The sequence below is a fragment of the Pyxicephalus adspersus genome, chromosome 5, assembly GCF_032062135.1.
Source record: "Pyxicephalus adspersus chromosome 5, UCB_Pads_2.0, whole genome shotgun sequence".
Classification (NCBI taxonomy): domain Eukaryota; kingdom Metazoa; phylum Chordata; class Amphibia; order Anura; family Pyxicephalidae; genus Pyxicephalus; species Pyxicephalus adspersus.
The window spans coordinates 81,397,788-81,421,498 of record NC_092862.1 but is presented as its reverse complement, the minus strand read 5'-3'; the positions used below and the strand labels follow the sequence as shown (position 1 = coordinate 81,421,498).

General features: G+C 43.1%; 1 protein-coding gene across 4 annotated transcripts in view; it reads right to left on the bottom strand.

Moving 5' to 3' along the window:
• Window positions 1–23,711, bottom strand: part of COL15A1 (collagen type XV alpha 1 chain) — a 493,232-nt gene that overhangs the window by 395,272 nt on the left and 74,249 nt on the right. For all 4 annotated transcript variants that reach the window (XM_072411944.1, XM_072411942.1, XM_072411943.1 and 1 more), the window contains exon 4: window positions 10,197–10,274. In XM_072411944.1, the coding sequence (XP_072268045.1) occupies window positions 10,197–10,274 (78 nt within the window). The remainder of the gene's footprint in view (window positions 1–10,196; window positions 10,275–23,711) is intronic.

Here is a 23,711-nt window from a genome sequence, read left to right as displayed (position 1 = left end):
ACACTGGCTGTTTTCTGAAATGACAATTGTCAAATCTTTTCTGTTGTCCAGAAGCCTGGATTAAATTTGGTAAATTTTAAAACTAGATTATGGTCATGCGAGTATGTCAATCTAATGCTATGCAGAACATGCTGCTGCTGCTTTTATGCTGTTGTGTGGATTAGACTGCCCAGCCACTCTCCATGCATATTCTAATAAAAAACTTCTACTAAGTTGTTTATAGAACTTCAGGAATACTGCATCACCAAGTAAGATTTAATTTATTTTAAATATAATAACCTAATGACTAACAATTCTGTCTTTTTCACCCCATTAGAACTTCCAGCACTCTTATACCTCAATTTCTCCATTCATTAAATGAAGCTTTCTCTTTAGGTAAGTGGACAATTTTACCATACAAATATATATAGCTTGTTAATATGTTCCACCCGAAAGAATAGCCCCAATGGATAAACAAAGAGGAGTGGACTATTTTCCCAACCTGTGGTTACATATAGTGTATCTGTGGGAGGAAGGGAAAGAGGGAGGAAAACGAAAGCCAGGCTTTTGAAAGGCAAAGAGTTAAAATTTAAAAAACATGAATCCTAGGCAAGGAAAAAGAAACCAACCAGACTTAGTATTATTGTTGGGGCTTTTTACCACATTAGGAGCCTTGTGATACCGAATTGCTATTTGTAGGTGATTTGATAGTAGGACCGATATCAGTTTGGACGTACTGTGGTTTGGAGAGAATAGAATGCAAAGCATGGGTAAGTATAAGAAATAAGGGAATTTCTCGAAAATTTGATTCGGCGGGTTTGTCTAATTTTCCAAAAAGATTTGCTTCAATCTGAATTTATTTGCGGCAAATCGCGTTAAAAAACGGCTATTTCCGGGCTGCAGAGAGCCTTGACAGTGGTGTAGAACACTGTGCCTTGCAGTAACATGCATAGGGAGTCTGCTGTGGTAGTGAAATATTACTAGGAGTCAGTATGACATGCAGATGACAGGCGTCACTATTAGAATCACTGCACACTTCACTTATTTGGGCAGTCACGGGGCCAAAACTGACCAAATAACTTAAGTATGAACTCAACCTTACAGGTCCATGTTAGTGTCAAGAAAAAGCACACTCCTTTTACACCCTCATCAGCTGATTCCACATATGTCACATATGTCTACAGAACCTGTTCTATTAACCACTTATACAAGTAGAGCCCCCCCGACAGAGCGGAGAGGGTGAATGAGGTGGCGGCAGCAGCAGCAGCATCAGGCAGAGGCCACAGAGTGGCACAATGACAGAGTCTGGAGGTGGCGACAGCATCAGGAGGCTACAGAGTGGCACAATGACAGTCTTGATGTGGCGGTAGCATCAGGATTTTCAGTATGAATACAGACCTTGAAAGTGGGGCCTGTTGATCCTTGTAACTTTTGGGTTCGGAGCAGGAGGTGTCAGAAAATTTACCACAGAGATAACTGGCCACAGAGTAGCCCAACGACAGAGTCTGGAGGTGGCAGCAGCAAGCAGCATCATCAGTAGGAGGCCACAGAGGTGGCGGCAGCACCCGCATCAGGCGGAGACCACAGAGTGGCACAATGACAGAGTCTGGAGGTGGCAGCAGGAACATCAGGAGGAGGCCACAGAGGTGGCGGCAGCACCCGCATCAGGCGGAGACCACAGAGTGGCACAATGACAGAGTCTGGAGGTGGCAGCAGGAACATCAGGAGGAGGCCACAGAGGTGGCGGCAGCACCCGCATCAGGCGGAGACCACAGAGTGGCACAATGACAGAGTCTGGAGGTGGCAGCAGGAACATCAGGAGGAGGCCACAGAGGTGGCGGCAGCACCCGCATCAGGCGGAGACCACAGAGTGGCACAATGACAGAGTCTGGAGGTGGCAGCAGGAACATCAGGAGGAGGCCACAGAGGTGGTGGCAGCATCAGGCTAAAACCACAGAGTGGCACAATGACAGTCTGGAGGTGGGGGCAGCAGCAAATTAGGAGGAGGCCACAGAGTAGCACAATGAAAGTCTGGAGTTGGCGACAGCATCAGGAGGCCACAGAGTGGCAAGGTGACAGTGTGGAGATGGCAGCAGCAGCATCAGGAGACCACAAAGTGACCCAGTGGCAGAATGGAGCGGTGGGTGGCAATACCAGTATCCGCTGAGGAAGGTGGGTGAAAAAAGGAGCACTTGGCATCTGATGAGTGGCATCAGGTGGGTGGCAGCATCAGAGTAGTAGCTGAGGCAGGTAGCCAGAAGAAACCGGTCTCTCGTCAAGGTTTGGGTCAGGCGGCATGAATCATCTAATCAGATGCATCAGGCATTGGTGGGTGGAAATCCTGGCTGATCCACACCTGATTCATCTTGACAAAGGTCAGTCTCTCCACATTTTGGGTGGACAGGTGAGTTCTTCTTGGGGTAACTATGCCCCCCCGCCGTACTAATCACCCGCTGATGCCACACTACTGACTGGGCAGGACAGCTTTTCCAGGGCAAACTCGGCCAGTTGCAGCCACAAATCTAGTTTGGCTGCCCAGTGGTCCAGGGGATCTTCAATGATGGCTGGGAGGGTGCACTCCAAGTATGCCACCACCTGCTGGTTCTGCTCTATGTCTAGCTGCTGGTCAGTAGTTTCTTCACTATGCGGGTGAAGAAAGCTGCTCTTCCGTGACTCCAGACTCAGGCTGCTGCTGATGGAGCTGGTACTACTCCTGCCAGCCCACCCCAGCAGCCATGGCAGTGGAACGCGAGTGCAGAGGGCCCCCCCCAGTCAGACCTGCGAGAGGATGGACGCTGGCGCAGATGGGCTGCAGCCAACTGACTACATAGGATGTCTGTAGTAGTTCAGTTTGTCCTCCCTCTCAGCGGGTGTAAAAAAGGCCCCAATTCTGGACCAGTAGCGTGGAGAGCCAGAATTCATCCCTCTGCTGAATGGTGACAATTCGGCTGTCACTGCACAAGCAAGTGAGCATGCAGCGGGCCCTTTCTGCAAGTGACTCGGAGGGACTTCCTGCTTCCATCTCCACTGCATACTGCCATGGTGTGTCTGGGTCCTCTGCCTCATCTCCCTCTTGCTCCTCCTCTCCTGTGACCCGAGTAAAAAAAAACACCTATTTTGCTATACATTGCCTTTGCGCCAATGTCCTCCTACTCCAGTTCAGCCCCCACAGGGCTCATGTGGTCGTGAGATCTAGGTGTCACGTCTCCAGTCCCCTGACCAGCCAGGTTTACCAGCATCTGTTCCAGGACATGAAGCAGTGGAATGACGTTGTTCATCCCATAGTCCTGGCGACTGACAAATAACGTGGTCTCCTCAAAGGGCCTGAGCAAACAGCAGGTGTCACGCATCAGCTGCCACTGGCTGACATCGAAGTTACACATGGGAGTACTCCTATTCCACTTGGATCATCAAGAATTTGTCGATGGCCTTTCTCTGTTCATATAGTCGGTCCAACATTTGGAGGGTGGAATTTCAACGGGTGGACACGTCGCATATCCGCCTATGTTGGGGGATGCCATTCTGCCGCTGCAGCTCAAGGAGGGTGTGCTTTGCGGTGTACGAGTGGCTTAAATGCATGCAAAGTTTCCTGGCCATTTTTATGATATCTTGCAGATGGGTGGAAGACTTCAGGAACCGCTTGACAACCAGATTGAAGACGTGTGCCATGGCGGGCGCATGGCTCAGCCTTCCTCGAGGCAGCGCTGACACAATGTTCTTCCCGTTGTCGGTCAGCATGGTTTCGATTTTCAGTCGTCGCAGAGAAAGCCATGATTGGATTTCCTGATGAATCACACGGAGCAGTTCCTCCTGTGTGACTCCGTTCTCCTAGGCAAACCAGGTGCAGAGCAGCGTGACACCGCCATGCCCTGCACATGTGGTATGCTGGAGGGGCACTGTGAATTGTCCCTGCAGTGGAGGCTGAGGACACGGTGGAGAATGAGGAGGCAGACGTTGTCACAGGACCAGCGGCGTGAAAACGTGGAGGCAGAAGCGGTGTCACCTGGCCAAGTTACTGGTGTGGCTGTGCAGGAATCACATTCACCCAGTTGGCCGTAAAGGACATGTATTATCCCTGACCATAGGTACAGCTCCACACGTCAGCGCTGCCGTGCACCTTGGCAGACACCGACAGGCTCAAGGACTGGCCCACCTTCTGTTTCACATATTTGTGCAGGGCTGGTAATGCCTTTTTCGCAAAGAAATGACAGCCTGGGACTCTCTACCTTGGATCGGCACAAGCCATCAGTTCTCTGAAAGGTGCAGAGTCCACCACTTGGAAAGGGAGGGACTGCAGCACCAGCAACTTGGACAGGAGCACATTCGGCTTCTGCGCCATTGGATGAGTGCACGCATACTGTTGTCTCTTGGCAATCGATTCACTTCGATGATAGATTGTTGACAGAATGACTGACGAGGAGTAGAAGGAGGAGCAGGACCATCTGGACCAGCAGAAGATGGAAATGACATACAGCTCCCTTCGGCTGAGGTGGTGTAGCCTTGACTGCCTGAAAGCCAGTGCGTGCCACTGGGTGATGCGAAGGTTGCTGCGGCAGCCTGGACCACCACAGCGGAGCCACCATTCTCCCAGGCCACTTTATAGTGACGCTGCATATGTTGACGCAGGGCCGTGGTGCCAACATTGGCACCCTGGCAATGCTTCACCTTAAATATGGTCATGTTAACCTCCTCCAGTGGCTTAACAAAAAACTGCCACACTGCTGAGTAGGTGATTTTCCCCCCCCAACACTTCACACTGACTGACTGTTACCGCCGCTGCCTCCGTGAACCCCTGCACCTCTACTTCCCGGGCAGGTAGGCTGCTACAAAGCAGGTGGTCTACCCCTGGCACGTTTGGCTCCCGACCTCCCACCCTGCTGATTACCAGCCATGCTACCAGCTTGCTGGCTCAGCCGCTGCCTCACGGGCAAGCTGCCACCCTCTTCTCCTGATGAAGCCCCTTCTTCACCCGGCTCCCTAGTGCAATCGGCTTCATCATCATCATCGAGTAGTGTATGCACGTCACTGATGTCCTCCCCAACGGTCTCTGGGTCAGGAGCCTGACTGCTCGCAACACCACCCCCCCACTCCACTCTCCTCATCACTACTTGCCTGCCTAGTGGAGGAAGTGGCAGATGTCTCCTCCAGATCTTGGCTGGGCAGGAGCTGCTGACTGTCCTCTACTAGCTCGTCCTCGCTGTATAGTGGAGCTGAGCCCACAGTATACAATACTTCTGTGGCTGAGGGAACAGCAAAGGACAGAGAAGGTTGAGGACAGGTGAGGGCACAGGGCCTGCTCCCGGGCCATGCCAACTAAGGGTTGTGTCTGACGAACCCACCGACTGTTGGCTGGGGGTGTCTGATGTCACTTGGGATGAAGTGGATGACAGAGTTAACCAATCAAGAATCGCTGGGCTGCTGGTCAAGACATGACTGCTAGATTACACCGGGAGCTCAGGCCTCTCGCTGCGACTCCTGACACGCCCCCTTACGCTGCGACAAATATATTTTTTTTTTGTACAGAAATAGGTCACTAAACGCTTTCACCACAAATAACTGCAACAGTGAAGTGCGTATATATTTTTCTTTTTGTACAGAAAATATGCCAATGAATGCTTTAAACCACAAATAACTGCAACAGTGAAGTGCATAAATATTTTTCTTTTTGTACTGAAATAGGCCACTAAACGCTTTCACCACAAATAACTGGAACAGTGAACTGCGTATATATTTTTCTGGATATATAAATTGCTGGAATGACAGAGCAGTATAATGGCTATTTGGATCCCCAAATAATCTTTCCCCGCACTTTTAAATCGCTTTTCTAGCACTGTCCCTAGCGCCTTCTGACGTCTCTCCCTGCACTAAGATCCTGTGAAATGATTCCTCCCCATCCTTTCCCTGCACTTATAAATCATTTTTTGAGTTTTTTTCTCACAATTAGGTTTTTGCTATCACTCTCCCTAACGCCTACACACATCTTTCCTTGCACTCACAACATTGGAAAAACGTCTTAATCCAAGATGGCTGAGGCTATTTATAGGGCTGTGACATCACAGGGCTGGCTGGCTGCTGATTGGTTGCATGCATGGCATTATGGGTCATCCCGCCTTCCCAGAGTTCCTTGACCCATGTCCTCACGTGTAGCTGCCATTTTAGGAAAAAATTGCGATTTGTTACCACGAATCTCCAGGAAATTCAGATTCATTACGAAAGAAAATTTTTCCTGAAATTCGGATCGAATTCCACTTCGTCAGCTTCAATTCACTCATCTCTAGTAAGTATGAATGACTATTTTAATATAGGAATAAAAGTGTGTAAGCACAACTGATATTTATAGTGTTTTTGCTTATGAATTATACAGCTAGCTAATAGGGCTACTGTAACAAAAAAAAAAAAAAAAAAAAAAAAAAAAAAAGGTAGTGTTAATAGAGATAATGTAGCAAGTATTAGTAGGACACTGATTCACTAAAAATAATTTTTAGTGTTACTCGGCCACAAGATGGCGACAAAATAACGTTACCTGCTGGTGTTTCCTGCTAAGGCGACTTCTAGATAGACAATATATATTTAGGATGTTGTAATGTAATTATGAGTTAGGCCACAGGAAGGCGCCAAAATAGCATTACCTGCTGGTGGTTTCCAGATGTTCGAGTGGAGTGAACGGTGTGATAGAAGCCTGAAATGTTTATTACAGGACTTTCATATGCACAATGGTTATGACATCTGTCTGTCTTTAATAAAGGGGATACACGGTTTGTGATGGAGAAATGGCTATTTTGTGAATAAAGAATATATATAAGATAGAGCCTCTACCTTAGTAGAAGTAAATGACAGTAATCCAGCAGGGGAAGATAAAGTGTTGTCTTCTCGTATGGAGCTAAGACAGAGACAAGGGTTTTGCATTAGTAAGTTTTTTGTTTTGTAATAAGGATGTTTGAGTGGTAGTTCAGAGAAAATACTCACTATTATCGTTGTGGTATGTGGATGAGCTGCGGGCAGCTGTCCAAAAGGGGACAGTGCTGTCTGCTGCTCGTGCTTAAATGGGTTAACCTATCTGTGTGATGTTTGAGTGCTTCCACCCATACTCTTTGTGTGTGTCCCTAGTTCTGCCCTTACTCTTTGTGTGTGTCCCTAGTTCCGCCCTTACTCTTTGTGTGTGTCCCTAGTTTGGTGCTTCTGCCCTTACTATTGTGTTTTTTACCCAGAATATGGGATATAGTGGCTTCCGCCCTTACTTGTGTTTAATTAAGTGGGGTGATGTTTGTGTTAACCGTTTGCTTAAAATGAACTGTTAATTTCTTGAAATTTAGTTTAGCTTTTCACAGGGGTAATATTTAATCTACTGATATGTACAAATAATCTTTGGTTCAGAGCAGTAAAAAAGTTTTTTTGTATATGTTTTAGGCATATGGGGGTACTAAGCAGCAGCAATAAAACCAATATGTTTCAGAGATCTAACATATCATTATCATATCGAAGAGATAGCATATCATTAAAGTGGTTGTAGGGAGGATAAAGTCATATATAATGTGTTATCAAACAGGAATTATTAAAATATAATAGGTCCAATATACTACAACGGATGTGTGTTAAGTATACATGAACTTAAATAACATGGGATGATAGCTAGTCCCGCAGGGAGTTACAGGGTAGAAATCATAGATCAACATGGTTTCCTGTGAAGTATATGTATCTAGTTCAGTCCTAATCAAGAGGACCTGTGTACAGTATTACAGGGTAAATGATTTTTAACAATCATAAAAATTGACAATACATATATGTGCATCATGCAAAATAAAAGGTAATGATCTGTTTCTTTAATTATTAGTGCATTATTGGTAAATATTATACAGTATGTAACTGGTATATGATGGATATACAATGAATTAATTGCCGTAAAGAACAGTAAGAAAAGGTTTAGAATAATATTTAGGGATGTGGACTATGGGCTAGCTGAAAGAAGTTTTTAATGTTTAGAAGGGTCATTTAAGATGGCAAAAAGGGTTTGAAGGAAAAGTACATCGTTCAACCCATGTGGTGTTATAGCATTTAATGAAAAAATCCATTTAGCTTCCAGGTGGAGTAGGATATTGTCTATATATTATTTTCAGAAATTCAACATAATAATTACAATCTTTCCTTCACAATGTACTACCATAAGCAAGAAGTATTCTTAGACACGATGATAGAGAAAACAGAAGCAGTGGCAATCAATACAACACTGTATGGGAAACAGACAGCAGGAAATACAATCTTGCACGCCTCTAGTGTGCATTCCGCACCTCTCAAAAGAAGCATACCACTTAGCCAATATCTGCAACTCAGGAGGAATTGTACAGATGACAGGGATTTCGAGGTAGAAGCCAAAGCACTGAGAAACAGACTGATCCTAAGAGGATACAGCTAAAAATTATTAAAGAGGTCTTACTATAAAGCAAAATCCCAAAAACGGGGGGAATCTCATGAACATTGGCATATCTTATTAGGTGACTCCCCCACAGTAAAATTTCTAAACGAAGGACCTAACCTAAAGTACAGGAAGTCCGTATCCCTGAAAGACTCCTTGGTTTCATGCCACTTTCACATGAACACAGATCCCAACCCAAGTCAAGCCAAACCTGCCCATAGCCCACATCCCTAACCAACTTTCCAAATCTTTTCTTACTGTAGGCAATGAATTCATCGCATATCAATCATATACCAGTTACATACTGTATAATATTTACAAATAATGCACTAATGATTAAAAAAACAGATCATTACTTTTTATTTTGCATGATGCACATATATGTATTGTCAATTTGTATTTTAACAATCATTTACCCTGTAATACTGTACACAGGTCCTCTTGATTAGGACCGAACTAGATACATATACTTCATAGGAAACAATGTTGAACAATGATTTCTGTAACTCCCTGCCGGACTAGCTATCATTCCATGTTATTTAAATTCATGTACACATCTGTTGTAGTATGTTGGACCTTATAAATTTTAATAATTCCTGTTTGATAAGACTTGTTACAATCTATACGACTTTATCCTCCCTACAACCACTTTCATGATATGTTATTTCTTTGATATGATAGTGATAATGATATGTTAGATCTCCGAACTATATGGTTTTTATTGCTGCTGCTTAGTACCCCCATATGATTAAAACAACCCAGTAGTATCATACAGACACGTTAAGCCCAAACCGGGCTTCCTCAGGGGTAAGGGGAGACCTTAGAATTTATAACAATATACAGTATTAACAATCCATATATACGCATTGACTCACATTGGACGGATGCTTACAATAAATCAATAAAGAAAAAAGGAAAAAGAAACCAAACAAGACTTACTTAGTATTATTGCTGTGGCTTTTTACCGCATTAAGAGCCTTGTGATACTGAATTGCTACTTGTAAGTGATTTGAGATTCCCTGCCTCCCTTGAAAAATTGGGGCCAATTTTTGAGAGAGCACCTTTGGTATGTCCTGGTGCAAAGGCTAGGGGAAACACAAAGTAAGTTTGAGATGGAACCTAGGGGAGGACTAGAAGTCTACCTGGTTTGAGGAAATGCAACCATGAAACCAGTAAGCCCCCCCCTCCCCCCCGAGGAAGGACAGGTACCTGGAATTCGTACATTCGTACAATACATAAAAAACTAGATTGAAGGAGACTGCCCAGAGAGAGAAGGGTTAGTTCACTAGAAATAAAATGGATGGGCCACCCTTTTTCTAGAATAGGAATTGAAGGTGTCTAGAAAGTGCATGCTAAATTCCAAAAAAGCAAATTCCCAGTTAAGACTGATAGAGTTGGAGCCTGGGGCTAGATGTGTTTCGGGGAGACAGTTGTAAAAGGCTTGAGGGGAAGTGAGTGTTCAGGTGTGCTACCAGATGGCCTGATTTTTTTTGAGTTAAGGCCACGGCAGCAGAAAACACCCCTCTAGTAGAACTGCAAACCCTGAATCATGGAGCTGTGAGTGCTAGTTTGGAATTTGAATATTTCTGCCTGAAACTTGTATGTATTTACTCTTCTGAGGGAAATCAGAGTTTTTTTTCTATATGCTGGAAGAAGCTGTGAATTTAAACAAGGGCAATATTTTGGACTGTACAGTTGTGTCTTGTGTAAGGCACTGATCCTGGTTCCCCCATATATCACACAATATTTAATATTTTAAGATAATCAGTAGTACCAGTAGATAAAAGAAAGTGTTTAAGGAACTTACATAGGGATCATCATCATCTTCACACTGATCCTCTGCTGCTCGTGGGTTTGGTTTTAGTGTTAATTGTTGAATGGATCCCTGTAACAAAATAGATAAAGAATTTTATATACAACACATAAGAGATCAATAAAGCATATCTTAACCTGCATGACTATGGACGCTGTGTAGTTTTTTGCCGCTATATAAATTTCATTTTACCTGGTAAATCTGCCATTAACATATTTCGTATTCTGGAGTGACAACATCTACTCATACACCTACTTACACGCACACCCATATATCACTTTAGGACAACACTACAGTAATCGCCCTCTTCTTGACCATATCATAAAATGACCATATCTGATGTAGCATGAAATAAGTGGTTAAAACTTATTATATAAGAAATATAAATTAACAAAAAATTACAGAAATTAAGCCTTGCTGTATTCTAAGAGCTAATTTTGCATTCCTTTTTACAGACATGATCTACCAAGTGTGGCCATGAAAGTTAATGGTTAAGCCAAAACAATCTGCCCCCAGGAGAAGTCACTATAAAATGTTTTGAACAACTTATGTGATGACAATGGTTGATCATGAAAAGAAGGGCACAAGTGATAAGAAATACATTCTGGATTCTGGACATCCTCTTGCTAAAAAGATGTTTTATTTCTGAACTTTGATTTGGTAGCCTAGGGAATCTCCCCTCCCCTCCTATTAGTATTAGAATGCATTTTGTTCAGATTTCTGTCTGACTATTATGTTTTCAGTGTACACATAATAATGATCATTTATTGTAACATCACATCTAATTTGGAACCCTATTACATCCCAAGAGTACCTATTTGAACCCCCAAATTCCAGCCGACATGGGTTCTGTAGTTCTCAGAGTCAGTTTCTCGGTTTCCCTTTTGTAGCCTTTGCCTTACTGTAGTAACCTTTAGACTGTAGTCTAGAAGTAATTAAGAACACCTAATTGTTGCAAAGCTTCACAAAGACATCTGGCAAAGACAATCTAAAGTTTCAACACTAAGCAATCTTTCTTGGAGCTCCAGTTTACCAAGTCTGACATCCACATACCTTTTCAATATTTGTTTACTGGTTGGTACATCAGGGATGTTTATGCCTCTACCACTTTGTCCCCTAATGAGATTATCTTGTATAGCACAGTCAGCCAGCCTCCCATTCAAGGGGGGAAAAATAGTGATCAGTGTTTGTGTATCTCTGGAAGTTCAACTCTACGCAGATTGACCAGAGGCCCTATATAACTCAGCCAAACTGTTAAGTTCCCTCCCCCACATGATCTTCCTTCTCAAATACCTCTTACAAACACAGCATTATGTAATAAATTTTCCCAAACCAACTTTTCTTTATTTTACATATCATCATCATAAATAGCCTAACTTCACTAAATATAATATACCCAATCAACAAACAAACAGAAAAACATCATGACTTCCCCCCCTTGACTTTCCCTGAACCTTGGGCCATCTGAGTCTGCAATGGATTGAGATTTTTGGTCCCTAGTCGCCATACCTTGGCTCAGATACCTATATCACCCATACACAGTTCTTTCCTACCTACCACACAATTTTTTCCCCAGCTACCAAGCAAGACTTCTTCATTCTTGTGCACCAATTCACACCCTGACTGCCCCTTGAATATCTTCCTGCAGCCCCACAAACTACATATCCATCGCCACAAGCTTCCCAACCTCTTTGTTAACTTTAAACTTTAACTAACTTTGTTGAGGTGTTCAGCTCAACGTTCCCTCCCCCCCGCCCCCATCACCAAAGCAAGATGCTATCCACTATACCTGACCATACTATGACTATGCTTGGAAAGCTCACCCTTCACCACAAGAAATCCAATTTGATATCATGAAAAAGCACCCACATGAACTTAATCTCTAGATCATTACCAAAACATTCGGAGGCTGATCAAGCCACCCATATCTGTAAATCTCTAGGAGCACCCTACCCCACAACATGCCAGGCACTTCAATCAAACCTACCATCCCCACCTCTCTGGGCAGCCTAAGTTGCCTACCATCGGGAAGGATGTCTGCTATTCTTGCAGACCAGTGCAAGTAGGAGTGCCTACAAGCCACACCTGGCAGCTTCTGACACCTAAAATAGACAACCCACAATGCAACATTCCTTAACAATGCTAACCACCACCATACCACTCGCCCATCCTAAAAGAAATCACCCCCCCTCAACCTATTTAAACTAGCTAAGTCCGAATATACAATCTGAACCAATTGGATTCCCACCTTTTCCCACCAGTGAGAAGCCTCCAACCACCGCCCAGCATTCAAGAAAAATAGACACAAATTGAAAATGGAACAGAAAGGAACCATCCGCATGTAAAAAATAGGACCTCCCTTTTGCTGGCCATACTGCTAATAGCCTCAATACTATCTGAACTGGGCATTCCATGGACTCTGGGACTGAGAACAAAAATAGCCGAAACCCCTTACCTTGCCGATTCATCTTCTGCCACCTAATCAACAAGTGAAACCCCTGGCCATCACAACACATCTCATCTGCCAACAGCCCCCCAACCCTAATTTTAGCCAGGCCAACCAAATCATCAATTCACAGAGCTCTGAAGCCGCCCTGAGCAAACCTCATAAGCCAACTTGTACACCCTACTCAAACACCCTAACAAATCAACCAACAGCTGGCTGCCCCTTCTATAGCCCTTAAAGCCTGCCGCCTTACAAACTCCTAAGTGACATTTCACAAGCCTTGCAATATAAACAGAAAAGCCAAGCCAGCAATTTAAAGGAATCACTCAAAACAAAACAAAGTTTGACTCGTATAGAGCAATCCACTGACTCAAAACTGTCAAATATGCAGCCTACTTCACGACACTCACCGATCTCTAAATTAATCTGGTGACGACTCCAGTGGAATCCCCCATAGCTGCGCATCCCACGGATCCCATCAGGCTCTGCCTCTGGTGCCAGCCCACAAAACATATCCAACTGAAAGCAAGACAAAGCATCAGCAATGGAGTTATCAACACCAAAATATGCTCTGCAACCAAATAAATGTTCAACTGCAAACATAGCAAAACTAAATAACACAATAACCTTACTGCCAGCTCTGAGCATGAAATTTCTCTAAAAGTGACTGTACCTCCCGCAGCTGCATCTTGCACCACCACAAAGTACCCCAAACCATCGTACGGATTTTGTCCAGTTGGCGGGCAGCCAACACTCCATGGCCACCATGTCAATCACAATTGATCTTGTCCACCAAATCCCCCATCAGCGAACATAAAAACGGGATGCTCATCTACCCCTACGCTACCTCCTTCTGCAGTTTTTTGTCCACCACTTCCAGGTACGCCTACAGCAAAAACCCATGTCACTCGCAATGCGAAAACCCTCCCTGAACCCTTATTACAAAAACCGTGCTGCCGCCCTGTCTGGATATCTACTTATAAACAGGCACATCCTTTCTAACTGAACCAGCGAACTCCCTTTTTCCAGTCCCATCCCCAAACCTCCTCCCAGGGTGGAAGCAGCACATGAGGCCATGGAGTCCCCTGCAGCCAATGCATTTGAGCTGGAGCTGGCACCTACTAACAAACTTATAGCTGCACTTCTTAACCTCCCTGGCAATAATCCTGAGTGTACCAAAAGCCATAACCCCCCCCCCCCCCCCCCCCCGAGCCAAACTCAGGGTGGAATTGCCAGGGAGTTTAAAAGTCCTACATGGTTCCCACGTTTTAGCGGCGTCCTCCAGCAGTGTCTGCCGCTTCCTTAAGCAGTGCCGGCCGGAGATCTGCGTCCTCAGTGTGTGAACGCTGGGGACGCGAGGCCAGGGGAAGCAGATGCTGGGCGGGCAACTGCTTGCGAATGTGTGGCTGGGAGGAGGGACCAGGCGGGAAATTTAAAATACTAAGTACTAGTACAACTAAGTACCAATTTTACATTTAAAAATATTTAGTATTCATACTGCCAGGAAGGTTAAACTGCCAGCCAAACTATTGTTTGGCAAAAGCCAGTGAACCTGCGGCAAAGGAGCCAACTTTTTCCAACTCTGGAAAAACACTAGCAACAACGATTTGTGACAATAAAATAAAGCTCTTCAATTCTGAAGAGGATACACTTTCCTCAGTAAAGCTTGGTGATCCAGCAAACCTGGAATGGATCTGGTCCCGGATTCAAAACATTTGATAATAGCAAATTACTTTGAATAAATCCATTTCAGGTTTGGTGGATCACCCAGCTTCACTGATGAAAGTGTATCCTCTCCAGCCTTGGGGAGCTTTAATAAATCAGGTTGTATGTGTTCTGAATTTGTAGCACATACTACAGCTCCTCTAGGGCTGCGGGAGCAATCAGGGGAGTGGAGCTGTCAGCTTAGCGGAGCTCCGCTGATTGCTCTGCTCCCTGATTGGCTGAGGAAAGGGAAATCCTGATGCTTGAGCTGTCATCAGGGTTTCCTATTTCTCAGCCAATCACAGAGCACTAGAGATGAATGGGGACAAGTCTCCCCATTCAAGTCTAGTGCTGAATGGCTGAGAAATGGAAAACCTCAGCCAATCACAAAGCACTAGAGGTGAATGGGGCGCCTTGTCCTTATTTAACCCCCAGTGCCCGGGGATCTCTCACTGTCAGGAGGAGTCCCATTGCTGTGCTCATGTCATGAATGCAGCCATGGAAATCATCCTGTCATTAAGATAAAAGTTTAGTTACACAAACACACACACTTAATAAAATATTTAAAACTAAAGCCTCGTCCTATTTTTTTTTTTTTTTTTTTTTTAAACATAATTTATCTCTTTTAGGGAATGAGTAAAGGTAGAGGTTTTATGTACCCCTGTACTGATTCCCCAGGGTGGGGTGGTGCAGATCTGGGAGTCTCCTTATTAAAGGGGGGTTCCAGATTCAAAAGTCCTGCCAAAACCGCTTATAAAAGCCCCTATTGTTTTTAATGGAAGCTTTCATAAAAAGCTTAAAAACACTTGCCCGCGTTATCCTGCACTTTAATTTTTTTAAACGTTGCAAGCAGCCTTGCCTTTCGGGACCCCAACCTTCCTGAGGAAGGGTTTGTGTTGGCAGTACAACAAAGAGGTTTGCAAATTTAGTGGCTCCTGTCGTTTCAAGCACAAGTGTGCCAGATGTGGGGGATTGTCGCACGGAGAATCTAGGTGTTTTAAGAGTTTAGTTTTTCCACTACTTTGGAAAGAGGGAGGATGCCGGTGATGGTCGAGCCCATGCAGCTGTTCCTAAATACATATCCCAATATGACAGCGGCGAGGCTGTTGGAGGACGGCTTCAGGGAGGGACTCCGGATTCCATGCTCGCTGGTGGAGCCACCGCCAGTGGCAAGGAATTTGAAATCAGCACGGATGCATCCTGAGGTAGTTTACGAAAAATTGAAGAAGGAAGTGGAGCTCAGGAGAATGGGAGGGCCATTTCAGGTGGCATCGGTGGAGGGGCTGGCAATTTCCCCGCTAGGTGCAGTGCCTAAAATAAGAGACAAATACGTTTCGGCTGATACACCATCGGTCATTACCAGTAGGGGGTTCGGTGAATGATGCTACTGACCCGGAGTTGTGCTCTGTGTCATACACATCATTTGACTGTGCACTGAAATGGGTGAGAAAATACGGGCGGGGGGCCCTTCTGGCCAAGACGGATATTGAATCTGCCTTTCGGTTGTTGCCGGTTCACCCAGAGAGCCAGAGGTTTTTGGGAACCTTGTGGGAATGTGGGAAGGGGTGATCTTTGTGGATCAGTGTCTGCCCATGGGGACGCTCTTTTCCGGAATTGGAGGTTTGGGAAGTGTCGATGGTGCAGTCAGTTATCCACTACCTGGATGACTTTGTTCATTGGTCCGCCGGGAGCGCCTACTTGTAGAGAACTTTTGCCAACATTTCAGTTCATGGCGGAGCATTTTGGGGTCCCGTTGGTGGGGGACAAGACAGAGGGGCCCTTGACAGAGATGGTGATCCTAGGTATCACTATTGATACAGTGGCTATGACGTGCAGGCTGCCGGCTGAAAAGGTGTTGGCCTTGCAGGGGAAGGTCATGGTACAGAAGAAAATTACGCTGAGAGAGCTGCAGTCCCTTTTGGGTAAGCCTGACTTTGCTTGCCGGGTCATGTCTATGGGGCGCATTTTTGCATAGCGGTTGGGCAGCTGCCACCACAGGGGTAAGTTGCTTGTTGCATTTTATTAGATTGAGGAAGGAGATGTGGCATGATTTGCAAGTGTGGGAAAAGTTTTTATGAGAATATAATAGTAAGTCTGTTTGGATGGAGGGGCCGGTGGGGAATGCAGATTTGGAAATGTATATGGATGCAACTGGGTGACTGAGGAGTGGCGGGAAGCCGGATTGCTGACGAACTTGGAACTGTTCCCCATATTGGTCGCAGTGAAAATATGGGGTCTTTGTCGAACAAGCAGATTCGGCTATGCTGTGATAACTTTGGGGTGGTGCAGGCAGTAAATGCGTTTACGGCCTCATCTGCTCCAGTTACTCGATTGCTAAGACATTTGGTTTTGTGTTGTTTAGCGAGGAACATTGCAATTTCGGGTGTGCATAGGTTCAGTTAATACAACTTAAGATTCTTTGTCTCGGTTTCAGTGGGACCGGTTTTGGCGGCTGGCACCGGAAGCAGAGCGTCGGGTCATTCCTTGCCCCCCACAGTTATGAAGGATTGCCCTGGGATCCTAGCAGGTATGCTTAAGGAATCTGTGAGTCGGGCAACCTGGAAGGTGTATGCGGCAGTTTGGGAGGAGTGGAGGAGTTTTTGTGAAGTGTGCGGGTGGGCTATGCAAGAGGAGTAATTTTTGAATATTTTGGTATACTACCTTTGTAGATGTTTTGTGAGAGGGGTGTCAGTTTCTGTGTTAAAAATAAAATTAGCGGGGCTGGTCTTTTTGTTTAAATTATTGGGTATGCAGAATCTCATAAGGAAATTTTTGGTGAAAAAGGCCGTTAAAGAATTTCAGAAGGGAAGGAGAGTAGCAGATAAAAGAAGGCCCATTTCACTGACTTTGTTGAGGACGGTCCTGGGATATTTAGAGGAGATTTGTAGATCCAGGTTTGAGGTGCTTTTGTTTAGTGCAGCCATTTTTCGGGGGTTTGTGGATTGGGGAATTGGTGAGTTCAGCTACAAACAGCTTTGGAGTTGCTTCTGCAGGTGGGTGATGTGGTCAAGAAAGGAGGTGAAGCTTAGAATCTCTAGGTCAAAAACTGATCAGCTGGGGAGGGGTTTTGTTGTTACATTGGCTGGTAGTGATGGAGGATTAATGTGTCCTGTGGCAGCAGTGGAGGATTTTTGACTTGGCTTAGAGAATGGTGTGGGAATTGCTTTGGAAAGTAAAGTGGGATTTCCTCAGGCTACGGAGAACTTGTTCTCAATTGGTTGTGGTATGGTCTGATGTAGGGGCCAGGGCGTATTGGAGGGGGGCTCGATCCATGGCAAGTTTAAACAAAGCCCCGATTAAGCTTAATAAGGATGTGGGGAGATTTGTGGCAAAGAATGGAGGGGTTGTGCTTGGAAGCGATATTCCCAAGCTTGGCATAATGTGGCTGGGAGCATTACATTTCTTGGTGGTGCTGATCGCGAAAGGATGTAACAGAAAAGGGGGAACTTCGAGGACCAGTAACCAGATGTTAATTTGTGGGAAATGTTTAAGGTGTAGGAAAATGTTATTAAAATGTTATTTAAATGTTGTCTAATTTTGGGTAGGTTATTGATTTATTATGTTAATTTGTTATTGTTTTGTTATTTTTATTTTTGGTACTTATTGTATTTAATTGGTTAAGTTATTAATGTAGTAAAAGGCCTATGGGCCATTTGAGCAAAATCTGGTGTGGTGTAATTTGTTGGTGGGGAACTGACTGCAGTTCTCGTTTGTCCTCCAGTCATGTGTATTATGTCTGCAATTACAGGCTGTATATGTTCCTGAAGAAGTGAACTATGTGATCCGAGAAACGCGCAGAACTTTTTCAGCCTGTTTTTACCCATATATACCAATGTTGAGACCTGTATGATGATTTTATGATATTTTAGCAATGATTTTGTACAATTAAAATATTATTTATTATTTGGCTTTATGTATATTTAAATGCCTTTAAAGTCCTGGGTCTATGACCTCATTTATTTGTACTTTTCTTTCTTATGCTATATGGGGTGTGGCATGTATTTATTATAGAGAATGACCCTTACTTATATATGAGCTCCCGAAGAAGTTACTACTAATGATTAATTATATATGAGCTCGTGAAGAAGTTACTACTAAATCTGTGAAACATGTCAAACATGTCAATCATAACTCCAAATTACATTGGGAGTTTCATGTCTAATTGTAATGGTTATCCCACACATATATGTGAACTGAAACTACTCTTATATAATGAATAGTTGCCCACGTTTTTTTAGGTAATGTCCATTCGTGTTCCATCCACCAAAATAGTATGATGGAAAGACTATGCAGTAAAACAATTAAACAGTCTATCACTAATTGTGACAGCAAGGCTCCTAATTTATTGGATGATAGTTCCTAAAAACTATGGGCAAGTTCTATCAAGATGACTGCAACAGCTGGGAAGCACCCCTAACATTTCATACAGGAGTGTTATCCACAGGCATAGTTGATTACCTTAAGGCAAACTCTGAACCTCAGATGAAAAAAAAAACACTTTGACTTCATGCAAAGTTAGATAGTGTTTAAGCTGATCATGCACCACCACTTATGAAAAAAAATAAAATGCGTTCTGGTATGTATCATCTTTAAAAGCCAGACTAGATCAGGCTGATAATTGACTACAGCTCAATAGGAAAGTGTTTCCTTTAATGACTTCTACTTACAAGTTCTAATATAAACAACCATCTACTAGGTGTTTTGCTCCATTTCAGACTAGAACCAGGTGCTGTGATGGGTGATATTTTGTTTCTCTGTTTCATTTTAGACACTGTGCACAACAAACGTTTTCTTAGGTTCCAATGATACGTTTTTGGTAATAGCCCTTCTCCTACAGTGGCAATTTATGGACTAAGAAGGATTGTTGAAGGTGGTGAAAAAAAATATAGCTCCAACGCATGTCACTTTGCTGATACCAACTTCTGTGCAGATGATTGACCCAAATCTCTGCCTATGGGAAAAAAGCAATACATTTTTTTACTAGAACTAAGGGAATGCTTGTAAATGCCATCCTCAGATTTCAAAAAAATCGTCTCAGTCTAAAAAAGGGTAATGAGAGCTTTTGACTTCATAATTTATTGTCAGTGTAAAAGTTCTTAATATTGGGTCTGACCTTGCTCTTATGCCACAAAACACATTCACTGTTTAAATAACTGCTTGTGACAAACCCTTCAAAAAAACAATAAGCTTTGTCCATCATTTATGATCCACTGGGTTTCATAACACTTTTCACCAGGATAGGGTACTACTAAAGCAGCTTACTTCTCAAAACTCAGAATAGGGTACTGTTTTGAATGTTTTTTACACCGGATCAAATGGCAATGTGTCTTCTCATCTCAGCATTGCTGAATAAGACACTAATGCAGTGCCAGATGCTGCATTTCAAGAGATTTCATGGTCATGTCCATCTAAATTTATGAAGGATGAATCCATCTCAATTCATGCTGATTCTACATTTGAACTGGCTAACCCAGAGTCTGACAAAGTAATCAAAGCTACTTTACCCAACACGTTTCAAAGAAAACCATCATGTCTGCTTCATCGATAGTACAACTGAAATCTTTAAAAAGTATCTATAAATACTCCATTTACAGGTTATTCAAAAGGTTGTTTGGAGGGAAAGATTTTAACTTAAATTGCAATAATATCCAGAACTTCCTTTATCTAAATAAACCCCTAGCTGATATTCAGATTTTACCAGTAAGCTTAAGTCAAACATTTGTTTCAAGAGAAGAAGTTGCACATACCTCCACATCCATGTATATTAAATGAAATTTATACCTCATCCATATACTTAATAATAAATTCAAATAGTTTTGCTAAGAGTGTCATTTTTCTAGACACTATGGAGTCCACATAAAATGCTACTATCCCCATTTTATATACCTTCCACTTTTTAGGAAAATAAATAATGGCAAAATGATAATCATGGTTTCCAAACAGGTACAATACATAGCTCAAGAAATAATGAATATTACTTACACCACTTTATATCCATTAATCTCCAAAAAAAAAAAAACAAAGAGGGGTGTGACTTAGTGCGGACTGGATGGCTGTCTTAGATCACAACATCTAGAAGCTTCGTTGGCTGTTTGAAACAGCAGCAATGGCCAAAAACTCAAAGGAGACACCTGCTCCGAGACCCCCGTGTACCAATCCTGAGACGCAACATCACCCTTTAACAGATCTTTTCAAGCAGCAGTAGAGGAGTTCCGGAGGAGACCACAAGCACTAAGGTGGCTGCCTTGCATGATGAGGAACATTACAGTGCAGACTCCAATCTCTACTAGGACAGTGGGCAACCTGATCCAGGACCCTCCTCTTGCCCCCGGACCTAAGGCTGGGTCTACACAGACTGTTTTCCCAGAGTTTAACCTGAGGCTTTTAAAAGCCTATGTTTGAAATTCAGACATTTTAAAGCTTGCTAAATTTTGTTTGTACCAGTTATTCCTAATTTTGAGCTTCATGGATACCCAAGAAGTTCTTGACAACTATGACATAGCTGTGCCAGGCAAAAGCTTCAGTATCAGTCATGTGACTTGTGAAATTTGAATCATTTATCAGTTTCCATCAAAGATTTCTGCTTTAAATTTTTCAGAACTCAACCCAGGGAAGAATCTACAAATGTATTTTAAGCAATCACCATCCCTGTTCAGAGCTCTAACAAATTTATATTAATGCCAACTTTATACGTAGTGGAGGGAGAATTATTTTTTCTTTGTCAACCATTGGCTTGTTAATGATGTTTGCTGCACCTTTATTCATGTTTTCCCTGAGTGACCATGTCACTTTTTTACAGTCATCCTGCTTTGCTTTACCATTCCACAAGCAGATGAAACATGGCTACCTTCTGTATTCACTTTGCTGTCCAAGGAGGAAGTTCCCCATTTTTAAATCAACACAATACATGGCCACATTCATTGAGGAAGATCTCGGCACTAGAGGGTAATAACCTATAATTTACCTAGAGGTTAATTAACCCACAGTGCCGGGGAAACTTGCTCGCTCATCACTATACTGAACACTGAGATGGGAACAGCAGCACAAGTCATCTTGCTGATTCCAAATCACTTTTTTCTTGTAACAATTGAAACCTTTTACATTCACATCACAAAAATCACAATCATTATGATGATTTTTGGGCTCTCGCCATACCATAGGTATACCAAATTTCAAACTTTTCAGTTTTCCATTTCCACTGATGTAGACACTCTACACAAGTTTTGCGTACCATATGGGTCCCCCCCAGTTTAATACCAACATACATACCTACATGAAGTGTATTCCCAGGAGATTGGTTACCTTTCAAAGGGACAAATTTTCTAATTGTAGCTCACTATCAGTTACTTTGAGTTGGTGGTCGCATAGGACTTTCCAAATTACACAAGGCACAAATACCAATCATTTTTTCAGGCTATCACATTAGACTTCTGCTGGTTAAACAATACCATGAGCAAGTTCAGTACCAAAACTGTCATTTTGCTAAAGATACAGTAGGAGCCAAGGGTCTCTAGATTGTTGGGATGAAAATGTGCATATCCTCCATTCTCCACAAATGTGTCAAATATCAAAGATTGAGAGGAAAACACCAACATTAGATGTCAGATTTTCTATGTTACAGATTAAGCACCAGACCACCTTTCGTTAACATGGGTGTGGGTGTTATTAGCCCATAGTCTAATCTCACACAAGGCTTGTGATGGTATTTTGTCATTTTTTGAATATTTGTGCAATTTTTATTGCTTCATCAATGCCTTGTTAGGATTGTATAAACCATGACAACTGGAGAATTTGCCTCCAGTGGTGAGGATTTGTGCTGAAGAATAATACCAGGTTTACACCACTGGAGATACATCTCCAAACAGGATTAGCAATGGACAGTAGTAAACAGATCCAATTGCTAACAGTGGGTTTGACAGATAAACTTGGTACCAAGGGGTGAGATAGGAGGCAAGATCAAAAAGGCAGAGGTCAGGTAACTAGTTCAAGCAGATCCAGTGAAGTACCAAGGGGTAATACAAGCAAGGGTCGGATAGAAAACAACACAAAGTCACAGAAAAATGGCTAGAAGACAAAGATTATCGAGCAAGAAGGGTAGAGTGCTGCATCCCCAAATACACACATAAATCTTCCTTTAATGGTAAATAGCAGTATTGCAAGTTAACCATGTCACTGCCTGTGGTCGTGGGGTTATAGGTTTTGATAAATTTGTACTACATAGTTTCCTCTTCCCCAGGCACTCAGTGTGACGTGCTAACCTGACATGCCTTCTGAAGATCTGTTTCTGTACAAAAACCTGTAATTTGTAAAGTAAAAAAGTTCCTGACTGACAACTGGTGCAATAACATTTTACCAACTTTATATCTCAAATGTTACGTTCTTGGGAACATATGATTGCAGAGGAATCTTAGATTCTATGCTTTTTGATCTTTGGGGCTCACCCATGAGATCTTAATTACTCTTCTTGCAGAGGTATCTGCTACAAATATTTTTTTAATTATTTTATTTAATTAAAGCCTTAGCAGAGGTATTTTGGTCACAGAAACCCTTGCTTCAAAGAGATAAAAAAAACAAACTCATGGAGTGTCTTCTGTGAATACAGTCTACAGCTTCAGGACATGGGAACATCAAGTGTTATGTTGAGGTTTAAATTATTGTTTACAGATGTTCCAGCGTAATTGTTCACAGTATAGTCATATATAGTTATATTGATTACTGAGGTTGTTGTTGAAATCTAAATAATTCAGACAGACAGTGTCATGTTACACATGTGTTGTGTTCTGCTGATTAGTACCATTTGTTTATAATTGCCTTTTGACATTTTTAATCAAATACCCTGTTTGAAAGAAAAACAATATCTTTAAACTGAAAATGGGGAACTATTAATGTGCAATCACAAAATAATGTATAAACTTTAACTTAATTTGACATATCTACAACTAAAAGTTAAAGAAATTACCAACGCTGACATCCTACAGGTGACCACACTTCAAAGTAAAATCCAGGGTAGTGCGCATGCACCGCCCATGATGATGGCAGCAGTCTGATCCACGCAGCTCCCTCATCTCCTAATCCGGCTCCATCGCAGCTCTGGCGAAAGTGCGGGACAGCGTGGCACAATACAAGCTGAAATTGGCTCCCAGCTCTTCCCACAGTACACACCTTGAGAAGGGTAAATACAGTTTGGCAGCCTCATACTCACCACCAACACTGAACTCTTAAAGACCCAGATCTCCTCATCTAGGTCCCCACCATGCTATGCATGCATCTGTACCTCTAAACTCTAATAGCTCCCTAATTTATGGAGATGATGAGCAAATACCTGCAAAGTTTTCACCAGCTACACAGAGCTCCCAAGC